This window comes from Lepidochelys olivacea (assembly GCF_965140295.1).
Source record: "Lepidochelys olivacea isolate rLepOli2 genome assembly, chromosome: 22".
Classification (NCBI taxonomy): Eukaryota; Metazoa; Chordata; order Testudines; family Cheloniidae; genus Lepidochelys; species Lepidochelys olivacea.
The window spans coordinates 8,823,762-8,842,323 of NC_140432.1; the positions used below are offsets into that span (position 1 = coordinate 8,823,762).

Below are 18,562 nucleotides of genomic sequence, written 5' to 3' on the forward strand. Positions count from 1 at the left end.
AGTTTTCTCTGCGTAATATTCCAAGCCCTTGGCCGCAAAAACAGCAAATTCCTTGATGGTTTAGCCATTTTTAAAGCTCTATTAGCTTCAGACCACTTAACTACTTTCTATTTTTTCTCCCTTTACACGAACTGTCGGTAAAGAAATACTCATCTGTGGGTTGGCGTGTGCACAGATATAAACCCACAAGTACATCTCCCCCCCACAACGAGTATTTCTTAGACAGTTCGTGCAAAGGCAGAGAAGTGGGTAGTTAATTGTTCTGAAGCGAAGGAAGCTTCCCTCTCTCTCTCTCTCTCTGCAACACATTTCAGAGCGCTGGTGTGTATTCGCTCTCGGAATACAATTGTTCCAAAGTGCTTAATAACTTCCTGATGGACCACATTGCTACTTGGATTTTCAAGCCTCAAACTAAGTGGAGGGAGGAGTGGTGGTGGTGCTGGTGCTGGGGGGAAGTCACCCTGGAACCTTTCCAGCATGAGAAGGCAAAGCCGAATTGAAAACACACCCCAGTCGCTTAAAATAGAGCGAGCGCGCCCGTGCGCCCGGGATCCTCCCAGCCGCGAGCTGGGGGCAGCATGGAGCGCAGGGGATGAGCGCAGGAGAAGCCGGAGGCTGCCCTGATTGACAGCTGAAGTGTCCTAAAAAGGGCTCGGCGAGATGCTTACCGGGAGGTTTATATAGCAGCCGAGCGAGCGCACGCTGGAGAGCGCTCCCTCGCCCCTGCAAAGCCAGGCCAGCCGCAGAGACCGCGCCTGGGGTGCGGGCCCCCCTTTGGCAGCCCTGCTCCGCTCCCCGGGACCCTCTCCGCTCCCCGGAGAGAGAGAGGTCCTCCCCCCCCCCCCGGCGTCCTAAAGCCTGGGCCGCTCTTCGGGGAAGGAGGCTGAACCCGCGGCGGCTTCCACCATGCACTGCCATGGCGAGCTGAGGCTCGCGTCCCCCGGGCAGCTCAAGGCAGCCAGGAGGCGCTACAAGACTTTCATGATCGATGAGATCCTATCCAAGGAGACCTGCGATTACTTTGAGAAACTTTCCCTTTACTCTGTCTGCCCTTCCCTCATCGTCAGACCCAAACCTCTGCACTCCTGTACTGGTAAGAGCTTGAATTTTCTCATCTCTTCCCCGCGCCCTTCCCCTTCTGCATCTACCTCCCAGGAAGGCTGGATCTGGGGGGTGAGTGTGTGTGTCTGACCCTGGCACCAAGCTCCCTGGGATTTTGCAGCACCCAGCCACCACAAGGGAAGGGATTTTTGTCTTTGCAAGAACCCTGGGCACTAGGGTTTAGCCTGGGATTGGCACAAGCCAGTGTGTGGTGGGGAGCTGAGAGGGCACAGAAAAGATTTGCAAGCAAAGCCCTTTTTGTGTGTGTGGTGGTGGGGCAATAAAGTAACTCTGTTTCCCAGTGTGGACTCTGCGTGCACAATGACATATTTGTAGCGGAGAAGCTAAGGGAAACCCTTTCCCCTAAACTATCTCCTCTCTGGCCAAAACGTTCACAAACTCCTCAGCCAGTCCATGCATCTTTCCTCTACTCTCTGTATTTTTCTGTGGTTTGCTCAATATCCAGTGACACCCTATTTACTTCCCTATTTACAACAGACCCAGCTTCAGCTCTCTCTGGAACATCCACAAATAAATGGAGGGGGGGGGGAATCCAGAACATATATACCCCCTAGGAGATGGATTAAAGCCCTGATCAAGACTCATAAAGTCACTTATAAAATTGTCAGTGACATCAGTGGGAACACGAATAAATAATAATTTAATTAATAGCCCTAGTAATAATAGTTCCACTGTTGTTCAATGGCTTGATCTTGCATTATTTGGATACCCAAATCTCCCATTAGCTTTGGAATAAGTTAGGACGTACCAAATGGGAAAATGGAAAACATTCTGTTCATGTTACAAACACAGGGCTGGATCCTATATACAGATTTGCACTAGTAGACCCCTGAACAGTTGTGGAGCCCACTCACTTCAACTGATGGATGCCTTCAGTGGAAGTGATTTACAGAATCAGAGCCATATGTGCTTTTGAAAACAAATTAGTCTGATGCAGTTTGTTAGGCGTGCACCCAAAATAAATGCCACTCTTCTGATACATTATAGGCAGAAAAGTTTTCTCCTCGCTAAGACACTGTGAAGTTTGCAAGACCGCTAAGCAGTTAGATGGCTCAGCAGACTTTTATTCTCCCCAAAACTCTGTGTCCTCCCCACACGCTTTTAGTAGAAACATTTATAACTTTGGAGAATCTAATGATAAAAATGATAATTTTTTAAAAAAAATCAAAGTTATTTCAAAAAATGTTTCTAAAGGACCAATTCCTGGTGATGCGGATGTGAAAAATACATGGAATGTTCTGAACCTGAAAATACTAGAAGTTTCTGCTGAAATCAGTGAGGAGTGCTGCTTACAGATTGATGCCCCACAGTTTGGCCCCTGATTCCTCTCTCAATTACCTGGGAGTAAATGAAGAGGAACCTCACTGGTGTGAATGAAATTATACTGGTGTAAAACTTGATTTAAGTGACATCAGTCTGACACACAGATTTTTAATTTTTTTTTAAAATCGGGACTTATTTCGTTCATGCAAGTTCTACAGCTCCCCCTGCCTCGATACCCCAATTTGAAAATATTATTCGTTAAATGTCAGGAAAGGTGCTGGAGACCAATACTGTAGAAAATGCCAATTATACCTGCTTTTGGAGGGAGGGTGATTATAGTGCAGTTCCTATTCATAATAAATTTCCTCATATTGATTCCTGCTTGGTTTTTAACCAACCGATGACATACTTCTGGTGGAAGGGATAGTTATTAATCAAGATCCCACTGGCAAGGGATTTTTTGAAGCTAATCCTCTGCTACAGTTTAGCTAGTGAAACTCCGTCAATAGCAAAAGTGGAATAAAAGTCCCCAATGGCTCCAATGCACAGCAGAGTGCAGGCTGCAAATCCTTACGGAGGGCCAATCCTGCCCATGTTGGAGTCAATGGCAAAACACCCGTTAACTCCAGTCATGCAGGAATTGGACCAGACAAACCTTCCACTCGGAGTAAAGATTTTTCTATTTTCACTGTAGGAAAATTCTATTTTACATAGAGGGGAAGTACCATAAAAGACAGTAGGTTACCAAAAATGCTCCAAGACTTTCAGAGGGGCAAGAACCCAATAATTTACAGGGCTATAAAAATAGCTCAGCATTATAAAACAATTCTTAGCTGCTTATCTGGGGTAAGCGCTTCTGATTTAGTTTTGATGGATGAATAAACGGTCTTTAGCTGTTACGTTATCATCAAGCCCGTGGGAAGGTTGAGTGTATTTTTATGGGTGATTCCATGCCAGCTATGGAAAACATTGGTTTTGCAAGGCTGAGATAATAATTCATAGTCAAATGAACTGACTTAGCAGCTGATCATGGATGATGCTATCATGACACACATGTTCTAATTATTTAAACCCTGTTACTTTCTGTGTTTAGTAGTTCATTGAATTTCCACTAGGGATTCTGCTAATAGCCCCAAATCCATCTGATTTATACCATGACTGGGTTGACTGAAGATTCTGGTTTCTACTGGAATATGCTTCATAAAGTTTCATTGGTTGAGAAGCACTGGGAGGGATTTGCTGGTGGGATTAAAACCCTAAGAGAAGAGGCTACAATAGTCTACACTTTCAACCTGTAAGCCACCGGTTGTGTGCGTGTCCTCTCAGGTGTAATTCTTAACAATAGCTACAGTTAAAAATTTAGGTCATGTGAATCCTTTTATTATAACAGAGAGGAAATTCTGTCATTGGCCAAGAAATGGAGTTAAACCCATAAATAAAATAAAGATGAAAGAAAAAAAAAACATAAAGCAAATCAAATAATCACCTACAGTCCACACCAAACATTTCAAAAGAAAAGGTCGCACTGTGGCATTTGCCCTACTGCTTGGCTGTCTTTTTACATTTTGATGCATTTACTCTCCAAGCTGGCTAAGGGAGACAGGCCAAAAAATTTGTTTGAGGTCCCCTCTCGGGTTGATGATATAAAATGTCTTATGTCTAAGCAGCACAGGTATCCAACATTGCCCCTTTCTGATCGGAAGAGAGCTCTTAGAAGCACTGGTTTCAGAGTAACAGCCGTGTTAGTCTGTATTCGCAAAAAGAAAAGGAGTACTTGTGGCACCTTAGAGACTAACCAATTTATTTGAGCATGAGCTTTCGTGAGCTACAGCTCACTTCATCGCCAAAGGGAAAACATTTTTCTTTTGCCTACGGTCAAGAGTTAAATATTTAACATGTGCAGTAGAGTTAGCACAGAATGAGCTCACCCTGCAGAGTGTGCTAGAGAAGGAGAATGAAAGTTCTGAATCGTTTCAACGTATCCAAAAGGGGCAGACTGAAGTTCTGATTGAGGGGGATGTTCACATCTCTGAACCTAAGCCTGTTGAAGTCAATGGAAAGACTCCTGTTGGGTTTGGATCATGCCCAGCGTAAAATTGGGAGGGGCAGGGGGAATAACCTCACTATAAAAGAGACCCATTATGATGTCCATACATTTTCTGAAGAAATGTAAATGCCTGACATTTGTTGACAAAAAGCAATGAGAAGGCCCTACAAGTATATAACTTAGCACAAAACAGTTAGCCAGGTTCAACTATATGTGATGGTTAAGATCCACTATAATCAGATGCCAAAAATTATATATTCCTAATAAAGAGGAATATTTTTCAGATGGTTGTTAATAGCTCTCTGATGCTAGCTTCTTGGACTCTGATATCTCGGACTGTAAGAATATCCCTGTTCATTCATTTAAATGGTCTTTGCATATTATGTAGCAACTAACTAACTAACCCGACTTATTAATTGCTGTAGTTCTATTGTTTAAAGTTTTCTATTTTGGGGGTTTTGTTATTGTATGATTTGAAGGTCAGAGAAGCCTTCAGACATCACTTCCAACTGAGTAGGAATCCATTATCAAAATGCATAATATTTATCTTAAGTAAACAAAAATATGCTTGAATGAACCTGTATTAATTCTATCCTGTTTATTGGCTTTTTTTTTTTTAATCTTGATTTCACTCATTAAACTTGACACCCGGTTAGCTCTTGGGGTGATGTATACTGTAAGTGTTTGGAAATCAAAGATGTATCAGTTTCTAGGGCCAACCTGTAACTTCATTGTGTTTTCCTGGAATTGGTCCCTTCAAAATAAGTTGGATCCTTTGAAAAATAAAAGCCAGGGCACTGGATACTTAAAAACAAAATGTTATCCCTGGAGTCCCTGATGTTAAATAGTAATAAAAACAAATAGTATTTGCTCTACGCAGCTTCTAAACTATTTACATTCACTGGGTTTGTTGAATATAAAAGAACCCCAAGAGCCTTGTGTCAGGGCTCCATTTCAGTTCATCAAAGCTGACATTGCAGGGCATTCATTGTGTTTGTCTACTCTATGTATTCCATCTCCCACAACATCTGTACTGTTGCTCAGCAGAACTTGAGTAAAATTTTCAAAATGCCCTGATGACTTAGAAGCTTGGTCTACACACAGTTTTTGTATCAGGATAACTATTTCAGTTAGGGGTACGCTTTTATTTTATTTTTTTAATTGAAGTAGTGGATGCAGTTATATTGGTAACAAGGTGCCTTTCGCTGGTATAGTTTATTTGCCTGCCCATATGGGAATGCTATTCTAGTATAAGCACTTCTATAACTGCATCCACATTGATGGGAGTTGTACCATTTTAGCTATATCGGAATAGTAGAAGTGCTACAACTTTTGTGTATAGCCAAGGCCTTAAACTCCTAAATCTCCTTCGGCCCTTTTGAAAATGTTAATCCTCTCCTAGTTATCCTCCTTGATAGATACCAATGGAACAGCATGCTTCCAAAGGTGACTTTCCTAGCTTTATTCTGCTCCCACTGAAATGATACTTTCCGCTGATTTCAGTAGAAACATGACTCAGTTCTATATATATATTTTTTACCTGAGACTTGAGAAATATGACTCTCTAATGTAAAACCTATTGGAAACTTGAATAGTTGTTTGACATCTTTCCCTAAGGGAGATAGGGAGAGGCCCAGGTTAAAACTTTTTGGGCTACTGTTTTCTTTTCTCTCTCTTTTTGGTATGTGGATTAAACTACAGGGCATCTGTAAATGTTGGATCCTATGGGAAGTTGTGGGCTTACGCAGCAAATATTTGATATTCCTGAACTTCTGTCAGGCTTGTCAACTTTTAGGAAATCACACGGTGAACGTAGATTTCTTATGTCTTAACACAGCTCAGTTTTAAGACCAATGACTGCAGAGCAATATGAAATCCCATGTGGTCTGGGTTGAAAAAGCCTAAGAAATGGACAAGCTAACTCCACTTTGAATTTGATCTGGGACACAATTGAAAATCAGGGTGGAAACCAATTGTGTTGGGCTAATGTTTAGCCAGACCTTTTCCTTTTAATTGAAGGGATACTGTTACGGAGTTCCTGGGGGAGAGCAGGGAACTGTGGGAAAGGAAAGGGGAATGGATACAGCATGTGTATCAAAGTGTGGAGAAAAATGAGATCCCCTTCCATCCAAAGCCTATGATCTGAAACATAACAGCTGTATTAATCCAGTTAAATAAAACAAATGTAAAGTTGTGGGTAATACCTTCTACCAGACTAATTTACACCTGAGTACACCAAAGCTCCTGTCAGTCATGCATCTTCAACTGGGATTGAATTGCCATCACAGGAGTATAACACAACTCTATCTGTCCGGAACTAAAAACCAGAGAGAGAGGCCAAAATCATCAATTTTTTTAATATAGCCCCAAAACAGCAGCAGGTGCAGACTTCATCAGATTCTATCGAGTTCAACATCTATAAAAGGTTCTGCGAACAGGAACTGATACTGCTGTCACTTTCTTCTTGTACAGTGATGCAAACAAGAAAACAAGTCTCTCTTTTTAAAAAACATTTTATCTGTCAGTTTCAGTTACAACGGCAAATAAAATCCTATTGATTGATGTCAAACAGTAAAGACAAAATTCAAAAGAAAACAGTAACCCTAGAAAAAATATGAATAATTATTTCTCAAGTATAAGTCTCCAGATCACTCTGGATCTTTTATTAAGATAATCCTAAAAATAGTTCCTAAATATTCCTAATATTAGTAAGGCACTTGAAGAAATACTTTACAATGTAGGGAGACTGTATCATACATCCATGTTAATATACAGTGAGATATATCAGCATATCCAAACATTGTAATTTTTCTTGAGAAAATCATAAAGGCTAGACTTTGCCATAAGACTCTCCTCCGAACCATCCACGCACACATTGTTCTGCCTTTCAGTCATAACCTAACAAAAACTTGAGCTTTGTCAGAATCTCAAAAGACAAACATCTTCCTGTCTAGCATAAATCAAAGTTTGGCAGGAAAAAGTACTGATGCAATTATTATACCAAAGAAAAGCCAGATCCTCAGCTAGTGTAAATCGGCATAACTCTGTCGACTTCAGTGGAGTTGTGTCAACCTATAATGACTGAGGATCAGTCCCTAACTGATCTAATAATAATAATTTTAAAGATCTTGGTGTGCTTCAGGGTGCCTAGACTTTGTCCGATGTGTTCTGTATATCTGCAGCAGAAAAAATAATTTATAAAGTGGCAAATGCCAAAATATGACACATGAAAGAAAATAAAGAGTTGGCTAATGATAACAATAATTAAATATTTAGAGAAGGGCCTGAGCCAATGTCTCAGACCTGAATACACTCAGTCTTTGACGGTGTCTGAGATTCAAAGCTGAATCGGGCATCTGCATATTGCAAATGACCCTTCTCTTTCTACTGAAACCGAACAGAAAATCCCAGATCTGAACAACTCCAAATTTTGGGGTTTCTAAAATTTGAATCCAAACCTGAATTTTGTAGCTTTAGCCCATTGCTGCTAATAATGAATAAAGTAACTAACAAAAGGGAAAACTGCCTGGAATAAAACAGTGGCAAACACATCAAGGGAAGAGGAAATAGGACCACAACACGGGAAGCAATCAAAGCTCAGTCCAGTTGTGGTTAAGTATGATTCAGCATTACAAAGGAGCCCTATACTATATCACTTTTGTATCACTGTGTGAAAAATAAGCACAGACATAAATAAGCCAAGATTTTCACTTGGACAACACGTTTGCTTAAAAACTTGACTGAGTACTACCTGAGCCCACCCAAGGGTATTTTCAGTGCATTACCTTAGAATCATGTGCCAGTAGGGTGACCAGATGTCCTGATATTAGGGGCTTTGTCTTATTATGCAACTATAACCCCCTGTCCTCCCGAAAAACTGTCCCTCATTTTTCACATTTGCTATCTGGTCACCCTATGTACCAGGGATTTTTAAATAGAACACCCATTGGAATCAATGGAGCACTCTGTTGGAAAACTGATGGTGTGATACGGCACATAGTATTTTATTAATTATTAGTGGTGGTGTTTTGTGGGCATCCGTAAAATGCAGGCACCACAGAATGAACATCTCAAAAGTTTTGAATTCAGCAAGGACGCAGCCATCGGCCATGGTGGGGGTTAATTTAGGGGGCTTGGATGATAGAGAAGGGTTCCGGAATCTGTGATGACCTTCAGATACCTTTGTGTCTTTTGTCCTCATTGAAAAATGTATAAGTGAGGTATGGTTATATGCTATTGGAGGCAATATACAGTAGAAATATGATGTGTGGAATGGGCCCTTGACAATTAGCAGCTGGACACTGCAAAAAGATTACTAGATGTATTCATTGTACATGTTTATTAACCAGTGCTGATGCGTGTTGAGAGGGGGGCCAAACTCTGCTCATGGTTACTATTGTGCAGCCTCCTTGATTTCTGTACATTTGGATACAAGCATTCGGTTCTACTCAGAGGGGCTGCATGGGTGTAACTGACAGCAGAATCTGGCCCACAAAGGGACTGGACCCTGATTTCCTTGCACAGCCCCAATCGTTCCCTGATTTCCATGAGGGTCTGGGGTGTACTCTGGGTCGGACCATGGGTCTTCAGAGTGTATAAAAACATGAAGAGTCCCATCAAAGTGAAAACATGAAGAGTCCCTCCAGCTGGGTTGTGGAGGCTGGTAGCATATACAAGTGTAGGGAGGTACCGGTTTCACTAAGGGCTGTCGATCCTTACCTGTTTTAACTGAATTAGCTAGAAACAGGACATAGGGCCTGATTCTGCTAACATGTACACCAGAGGAAAGCAGGTCTAAATTGATGGAATACACTACAATACAGTGGTATAAGGGAGAGCAGGAGTAGGTCTCATGGAAATGACCTCAACTGATATCCACCCATACCGTTCAACATAGATACAGATGACTGTCCCTCGTTTGCTTTGCTTTTAGTTTCCAGGCCTGATAGGAATGTTTTCATAGAACCGTGTGCTTCATCGTTCACACATGTTGTCTGAGTGTGAAGAATGTGTTTCAGAGCAGGCTTAAGTATAGCACATTATCCTGAGGTCTTGTAAGTGTTTGCATCCAGGAAAACACCAGAGGTGGATTCCTGTTGTGTATTTCTGCCTCCGGATGGCTTTTATTCTGAGTGTGCTTCAGTTCCTAGCAACTGAGCAGGGTCTTGCTGGGAAGCTTCTTGTGGGTCAATGTGAAATTGACTAAAAAGTTTCATTTTAGTGGCATCTTTGAAAAATTCTAGTATTACGATCTGGGCTCACAAAGTAAATATTTAATATTTTTCTTCTTCCCCTCATTTTACCGTCCATTTTCATTTATTAACTGAATCCTTTCCACTATCCCTAATGGACAGAATGCAGCTCTAAGGAACTCTGGGTAATCAATAACATGCTATGGTGAGGAGGCCATTTAAGTACTTAGGTGGATACTGAGTTTTATATAGACCAGGGGTCACACAAAGGGTTTGATTTTGCTCTCAGCTTCCCTTGTGTAAATCAGGAGCAACTCCAATAAAGTCAGTGAAGTTATACCAGCATAAAGTGTAAGCTGTAGCAGCAGGAGGGCCAAGCTGTTTATTTTTGAAGAAATATACTTGCTTCCTTGTGACGATTCCCCTCTCCCTCAAACATGAGATGACAATTCAGAATCTTGCTAAGTTATCTACCCCAAATTATTTTCTTTTAGACCATAACAACATTTATTCTATATGTACCTCCACATAGCTGTGCAGTGTATGTATATATATTGCAATAAGGGAATTTGCTCTCAGTGAAGTCAATGACTGGTTTTCTGGGATACCAGGATCGTGTCCATTATTAGAGATGGCTGGGAAATGATTTGTTTTTTCTCCTCTGGAAAAATGTTGATTGAAAAAAATATTTCTGTCAGCTTTTCTTTGAAATGTTATGGGTCTAAAAACCACAATCTGCAAACTAACAAAAAGGCTTATTTTCGGGTTTCAAGGTTTTTTTTATGAAAGCCCATTTTGGGGGGACAAAAACGGACATTTTCAGCAAAACTTTTGTTTCATTGAAAAAGAGACATTTTTTTCACGCAAAAAGTTTTGATGGAAAAATTTCAAATGTTTTTGTCTCTGAGGCTTGGAAAACACCCTAACAATAGCTGTGTGTGTGTGTGTATTCTAGTTTGCAGAACTTTACCGCATTCGTATTTTTGACTCATGTAATCAGTTGACTGATTTTAATGGGACTGCTCATCCAAGTTAAAACTTGAACTATCAGCTCCTACATTTTCTGGGTATGTCATGTAGTGTTCTTACACTATTTACAGATTTCTTTCAAAATAAGAGAGAGCTTTCAATATAAACCTAGTCCAAGTACAGTACTTCACTCACACTGCTGTTTTGGAGGAGAAGCCCTGCATTTTAGGGATCCATATATTAATAGAACATTTATACTCCAGATTACGCATGGCAAAAACAATATGTTACTCAGGGCCATATCCTCAAATGAGGCAAATCCCTTGATTTCAGTGGATTCATCCAAAAAATCCTGATCAGCTTTAATCCTCATTATTAAAGCAGAAGAGGGAACAGGATTCTATCTTTTTAGGCATACAGGAGCCTATTCCCTGTATACTACACATATATAATAAAACCTCTTTTAAGTAAACACACAAGGATGGGTGGCTTGAGAGAGGTGTTTTGCAAGGCAAAGAAATGTTTGTGGTTACTTAGGAGATCTTTTAAGATTAATAAGGTTGATCCCTGGATATGATTCATTGTACTAATGTACTTATATGGAAGAGCTAAAAATGTAGCCACAAAGCTATATTGAAATATATAAAAGCAAGCAATAAAAGATGTGAAAAATCTCACTGAAACCTAGAATAATAATGAATAATCTCCTGTTTTATTGCCGAGCGTTTCCATGAATATTTTACAAACACACCTGTCTTTATCCTTCCATCTGTTTTTGTTCAAAACTCCCATTAGACCTCAACAGTTGCAATGCTTTTTATTTTCTGAGGGCTGAATGCTGGAATACTTGATATTTGAAATAGTCTATAAAGCAGGAGGGTGATAGAAGGAACTGTAGATAATTGCAGACTGATGTCCTTTTTACTTGCTTTTCACGAGCAGATTTGTTTTAGATCACTTGATAACAGTGAAGCTTGAAGTGTTGGTGTAGCTGTGTTGGTCCCAGGATATTAGAGAGAGAGAAGGTGGGTGAGGTATATCTATTATTGGACCAACTTCTGTTGGTGAGAGACACAAGTTTTGGAGTTTACACGGATCTGAAGAAGAGCTCTGTGCAAGATCTAAAGCTTGCCTGACTCACCAAAATGAAGTAAAAGATATTGTCTCGCCCACCTGCTCTCTCTAATAGCAAATTTGGCCATTGAGTAGTAGGGGACTGTGTCAGAATTGGAATAGTTGGTTTTGCTTCATTGCAATACATTCTAGAACAATAATTAATGATGGAACAGAGTTTGGGATGTGGGTGAAGAACAATTGATGGATTGTTTTATTAAGAATGACTCCATTCCACTCCTACTGAAGTCAATAAAATATGAGTTGGATCAGTGCCTCAATGAGTCAATTTGAATCATGCTTTCATTGTAAAGACTTAAGTCACATTATAAGGTAGTTTAGCACCTATATTTAAGTCATGTTACAACAAAAGTTTTTATGAAGACTCAGACTGATAGATTTATTTTTTTAAATTTTAATGGACCCATTTTGTTGTTTGGATTTAGACGTCTCTCACAGTACTTGGAAGCAAATGTTACAGCACTTGGCTGTTGTTAAACAATGTTATAACAAGTAACGTTATAACTATGTTTCTATCTATCAAAGCCTATATTGTTGAAAATCACACCAGAACAAGCAAGTGAAGTTGACTAGAGAATAACTTAGAAAGGGCCCAACCCTGCACACCTACTTGCATGTGACTTTACTCATGTAAGGCCATTGTGTTAAAGGGACTACTCATGTGAGTAAAGTTATGCTTAAGCATTTGCAAATCAGGTTCCAGCATGATAAGGATTATAGTTTGTTTCCGTTGTCTGAGCTGAGTGAAGCACAAAGTACAAAAGGTACACAACATACATGATAAAAAATGAGGTAAGCTTGTAAATTCTTTCAGGTTTAATAATATAGGTTTAATTGGTTCTACCTTGGGATGGGGGAATAGACTAGATGACCTCTCAAGTTGCCTTCAAACCCTACATTTCTAGGATTCTTGTAAGGAGTTATCAGCAACAAAGGTCAGGGTATTTGCTTTGTAAATTATTACTTTTAACCCTGACTTTCTCTATTTCATGTTATGGGCCTTTAAGTAGGAGAGAGAGTTCCTGGTTTTTTTAAAATCCAAAATATTGATCCTTTTTATATTCAGTGCTTCCCAAAATTTCTCCGAATGTAATTATTTTCTGCAGAATTCAAAGGTATGTTCCCAAATGTGTCTATTTATAGCACTTGAATGCTGACAAGTCTAGTGTCCCCATGCTTGTGTTTGTTCTGAGGGACAGGCCGTGCTCATGGGGTTGGGTTCCTAGTGCTGTCTCCGTCGATCAGTCAAAAACTTTGGACATTGTGGATTGTGACTGTATAAGTGGGAATGAGTAGGGCTCATTCTTATCTATCTGAGTGGACTATATTTGTCCTTCCATAGACAGGAGGCCTTTTACTCTATGCCAAACATTGAAAGGAATTCTGCAGGGTTTGGTGTTGGGGCCTGTTTTATTGTCACACTTTGTAAACAGCTGTGTCAAAATGAAAGATGAAGGGCCCGATTCCCATTTTCACTAAGGTCGCTTTACATTGCTCCGGCTGTGTAAAAGGGTCTTAAAGTGGATGGAAATTCCAGAGCAGTGCAAAGGAGCCTTAGTGTAAATGAGAGTGTGGTCCAGAATGTTTCTAATGGCTGTAAGAAAAGGAGTACTAGTGGCACCTTAGAGACTACGTTGCCACAAGTACTCCTTTTCTTTTTGCGAATACAGACTAACACGGCTGCTCCTCTGAAACCTGTCTAACGGCTGTGTTCACCTTCTACTACTGCCCCGTAGGAGCAGGTGCAAATGACAAGCAGCAGTTAGATTTTGATTATGTTTTGCAAACATTCCCAGATATTTCCCTTCCCTTTCATAAAAAGGAAAAAGCCCAATGGCTAGCGGGACTAATTACGGCCTGATTTTCAGAAATACTGAGCCACCCACATTCCTAGCAAATCGGGAGCTCAGGACCTCTGAAGATCAGGCTATCTAACTCTGTAGTCATTGTGGCCTTCCGCTCATTTTAAAATACAACTAAGGATGTGAGTGAAAAATACTGACTAAATGGATTGAGGTTCTTTTAGGACCATCTCAGGTCTTTTATTTTCTTTTTAAATGAGACTTTCCACTGAAATAAATGGGAAGCTGCTTAGAAATTGAGAGCCCAGTTGGCACAATAGCCTTTAAGTTCTGCAACATTGTTTAGCCAGGTAAATTGGCTGTATTATGGGTTTGGCGATTTAGGAAACTGCTTCCTATGAGACATCACATATCATCTTCTTTTGCTCTATCAAATAGTTGAATTGTGATTTCATCTTTCCTTTTACATCTGCATTCTGTTTTCAGTGCAGTTCCATAAGGGACAAGCCCACTTAAGTGGTCTCACAAGTGTTTTACAAAACACTCATTGCAATTTTATAAATACACGCGTAACAGTGCAAAAAAGACACACCCCTGTCTCCCTTTGTCAAGAAGAATGGAATTCCACACCACCCAGAGAATTAATGCAGTGATAAGTGCTTTTCATGTTACACATTCCAACTTAAAAAATATTTGCATTTTAATTCTCTATATGTACTCTGAGTCACTACACCAAAAGCAGTCCAAAAGCAGTCCATATTGTATGGCTTTGTACCACATGTAAGAAGACTTGGGTTCTATTCCTGTAATAGATCTCTCTGTGTTCTTTTGCTCTCTGTGTCTCAGTTTCCCCTCTGTAATGTGGACATGATTATACTTATCCTTGGTTTGTAAACTGCTTTGAGATCTGCTGATTAAAAGTAATATATAAAACTGAATGTTATTACGTATTCATACATACTGAACTTGTAGACATGACTGGTGTTAACTCACTGGTGATGTTAACCTTGATGCCAGGTTAAAAAAATAGATAAATATAATGTTTTATCTATTCATTCATATTCTCTCTCTCTCTCTCTCTCACACACACACATGTAATGGAACCTGCTTATGATGAATTCACATACAGAAAAACTCCATTGACCATGGCGAACAATGACAGCCCCAGAATGTTTCCATGCGTTGCAATGTACCAGTTGTAATTTGAATTACACAAAACCTCTGCTTAGAGGGAAGTTGTTCTATGAAAAAAATGACATTGCTATAAGAGGCTTCACTGGTGTAGTTTTTATAGATGAAAAAAGCTGCAGTTGAATAGCTTCTCTTGGCACTGAATTATTCTCTTTATTTTATTACTTAGTTAAAAAAACAAAAACAAAAACAGAAGAAGCCTAGAGTTAATTTTTGGCTTCTGGTGTGTAGGACAGTTTAAGGTGCAATGTGTTGTTAAATATATTTTTCTCAAAATGTTGGCTTTTTCACCTGTGCTCAGGGAAGGATAGTCCAGAGCTTAGGGTATTTGCTTAGGATATGAGCAATCCAGGTTCAATTCTCTGCTCTGCCATGGTCTTCCTATGTGACCTGGGGCATGTCACTCAGCCTCTGGGTCTCAGTTCCTTATCTGTGGATGCTTCCCTACCTCAGGGGGTGTTGTCAGGATAAATACGTTAAAAAATGTGAAGTGCTTTGAGATCTACTGATGAAAAGTGCTATAGAAATAGGCATTATTATTTAGCTATTCTTAACCCATCACAGATCATTCACCTCCAACAACTGGTTCTAAAACTGGAAACACTTGTCAATCTTATGATCAACTGAGGCCATGTCTACATTAGGGGACTATTCCAGCATAGCTACAGTACCTACATGGAGGGAAGGTTTTTTCCCCCCATCAGTGTAGTAACACCATCTTCCCGTGTGATGGTAGGTAGGTCGAAGGAAGCCTTCTTCCATTGACCTAGCTGCATCTACACTGGGGGCCAGGCCAGCATAGCTACATTGCTCAGGGTGCCCTGAGTGAGGCAGCTATATAGATGTAAATCTTAAGTGTAGACCAGGCCTTAATATATGTGTCTGGAGAGCTACTACTCCAGTTAGAGCTCGAGCATTTTGTGCTTTGAGATTTGATTCAAAAGTGCACAGTGATCGCTCTGTCTCCTCATTCATTTACTTAATCTATTTTTGCTCTACCCAAGCATTCTCCATCCAAGCTTCTGGCATCTTACAACAAGAAGTCAATCAAAATAAAGACTTAGTTAGCACAGATGTTTGAAGGGTCAATTCAACTCATTGGATGCTGTAGACTGTGCACCCAAATTCTTCTTGACTCAACTCTTCCCCCCCCCCATTACTCACTGAAGTCAATGGGAGTTTTGGGGGGGTAAGGAGAGAAGGAATTGTGTCAGTATAGGTATACAGAAAGATCCTGCTAAGCTGGCAGCTTGGAACATGCCACTCTTGTGAATGGAGATCAGTGAACTTCACAGAGTTTTGAGAACTATATAAGAGAGGGCTGAAGGTTTGGAGCTCTGAACTCTTTCCTCAATTCTGCCACTGACTCACTGTGTAATCTTCAGCAAATTACTTCCTTCACCATGCCTCAGTTTCCCCATCAGTAAAATGAGACCAGCACTTACCCACCTTTATAAAGGATTTTGAAGTGAAGTGTCAGAGCAGTGGTTCCCAAACTTGTTCCGCTGCTCGTGCAGGGAAAGCTCCTGGCAGGCTGGGCCGGTTTGTTTACCTGCCGCGTCCGCAGGTTCAGCCGATCGCAGCACCCAGTGCCCGCGGTTCGCTGCTCCAGGCCAATGGGAGCTGCGGGAAGTGGCGGCCAGTACGTCCCTAGGCCCGCGCTGCTTCCCGCAGCCCCCATTGGCCTGGAGCTGCGAACCGCAGCCACTGGGAGCCGCGATCAGCCGAACCTGCAGACCCAGCTGGTAAACAAACTGGCCTGGCCCGCCAGGGGCTTTCCCTGCATGAGCAGTGGAAGAAGTCTGGGAAACACTGTGCTAGAGAAATACAAAGTATTATTACTATCTGGGTTTGCAACATTAGTTCAAGTTAATGTCACCATTTTCTTCAGAAAGGTGATTCAACTAAACTAACTAATTTAATAGCCAGAGAGGCACCTGTGCCATGTAGAAAGGATAGACCAGCCCTCTCCGAAAGTTATGTGATACATGCAGGAGCGCACAGACAGTATGTACACTGTATTTATTCTTTCACTGAGTTTCTCATTCCTCTCCTCTGGTCCTTTTATCCTGTTAACTTTTCATTTGCTTTTCACTCTGTCCACTCTCTGCTACGTATTACAAGATATCTTTTTGCTGCATTCTCTCTCTCTCTCTCTCTGATCCTTTTTTTTCAGTCTCCTAAGTGGAACGTTAACCCGATGACATTCGAGTTCAAGTCAAACTTTTGAACCTGTGATGTAGAGTGGATTTGGAATTAGGAAAAACCAGTGGGCCCATCCCTCATTGTAAAAGGGTTAATCCTCTTAAACTATTGAGAGAGAAGGGCAGGGAATTATGAAAGGCGCCCCTGTTTTATAAGTGTTTATATTACCAGTGGTTGGATACCAGTAATAAGTAGGTTGCTCCTGTGATTAATGACTGCTTTGCAACATGTTGATGATGGGTGATATGGTTTATTGTTGTAGAAGCCATTTAAGGGTGCAGGCTTCTTATCATGGCAGTGCTGGAAATTAGATGTTAATATCACACAGAGTTATTTGTTTCCTGTGTAAATAATTTAATTAAAGATAATCTTCTAAAGAGGAGGACATAATTGATCATGTGCACTGTTTTCCTTCCTTACATTGTCTAAGACCTCCAATAATTTATTTTTTAACGTAGGCTTGTTTTTACATTAGAAATTCACCTTGTGTTCACCCCAGAAATCTATATGGACCACTGGAGAACTAGTAAGATTATGACATCATGAATGAATTTGATTTAGAAGAGAAATCATTCGTGGTCAGGCTCTTTAAAGCTTTTTGCTTGTTTTATTTTTTTGCTAAGACCATGTTAGGGAAGAGCTGGAACCAAAATCACTCAAATATGATTTGTAACATTAGTAATTTCAGGGCAAGACTCTTATTTTGGATTAGGAGTGTTTTATTTTGATTTATTTTAAATTGATCTTTTGTTGACTTGAGTTAAATTGAAATAGGACACTCTTAATCTGAAATAAGTGTATTCCCACATACATTTGCACCGAAATAACTGAGAGGGTGAATCATAACTGATTTACTTAGTTCAGTTCCGACTTGGGTGTAGACAAGCTCTGGGAGGAAAGACTGCTTTTTAAGAGTTTTACATCCTCATCCCTTCAATGAATGACTGTGAGAGTCCCCAGAACACGTTTGAACCTTTGGGTAAAATCCTGACCTCATTGCAATCAATGGCAAACCTCCCAGGATTTCACCCTATCTATATTCAATGTTGCACAAACTTAACGAAAGATATATTTTTAAATTAGGGCTGTCAATTAATTGCAGTTAACTCACGCGATTAACTAAAAAAATTAATTGCGATTAAAAAAATTAATCATGATTAATCGTAGTTTTAATTGCACTGTTAAGCATTAGAATACCAATTGAAATTTATTAAATACTTTTGGATTGTTTCTACATTTTCAAATATATTGAATTCAATTACAACACAGAATATGTGTACAGTGCTCAGTTTATATTATTATTTTTTATTACAAATATTTGCACTCTAAAAATTATAAACAAACAATAGTATTTTTTCGATTCACTTCGTACAGGTAATGTAGTGCAATCTCTTTATTGTGAAAGTGCAACTTACAAATGTAGATTTTTGTTGTTGTTACATAACTGCACTCAAAAACAAAACAATGTAAAAATTTAGAGCCTACAAGTCAACACAGTCTTGTTCAGCCAATCATGAAGATAAACAAGTTTGATTACATTTACGGGATATAATGCTGCCCACTTCTTATTTACAATGTCACCTGGAAGTGAGAACCGGTATTCGCATGGCACTGTTGTAGCCGGCATTGCAAGGTAT

At 40.1% G+C, this 18,562-nt stretch overlaps 1 protein-coding gene across 2 annotated transcripts in view; it reads left to right on the top strand.

Moving 5' to 3' along the window:
* Positions 1 to 565: 565 nt before the first annotated feature.
* BARX2 (BARX homeobox 2) overlaps positions 566 to 18,562 on the top strand; it is a 53,362-nt gene continuing 35,365 nt past the window's right edge. The window contains exon 1 of one of the 2 annotated variants that reach the window (XM_084611936.1): positions 566 to 1,093. In XM_084611936.1, coding sequence (XP_084468062.1) covers positions 989 to 1,093 — 105 coding nt within the window. In that variant the 5' untranslated portion in view covers positions 566 to 988. The remainder of the gene's footprint in view (positions 1,094 to 18,562) is intronic. The other variant, XM_084611935.1, reaches the window with a different exon arrangement.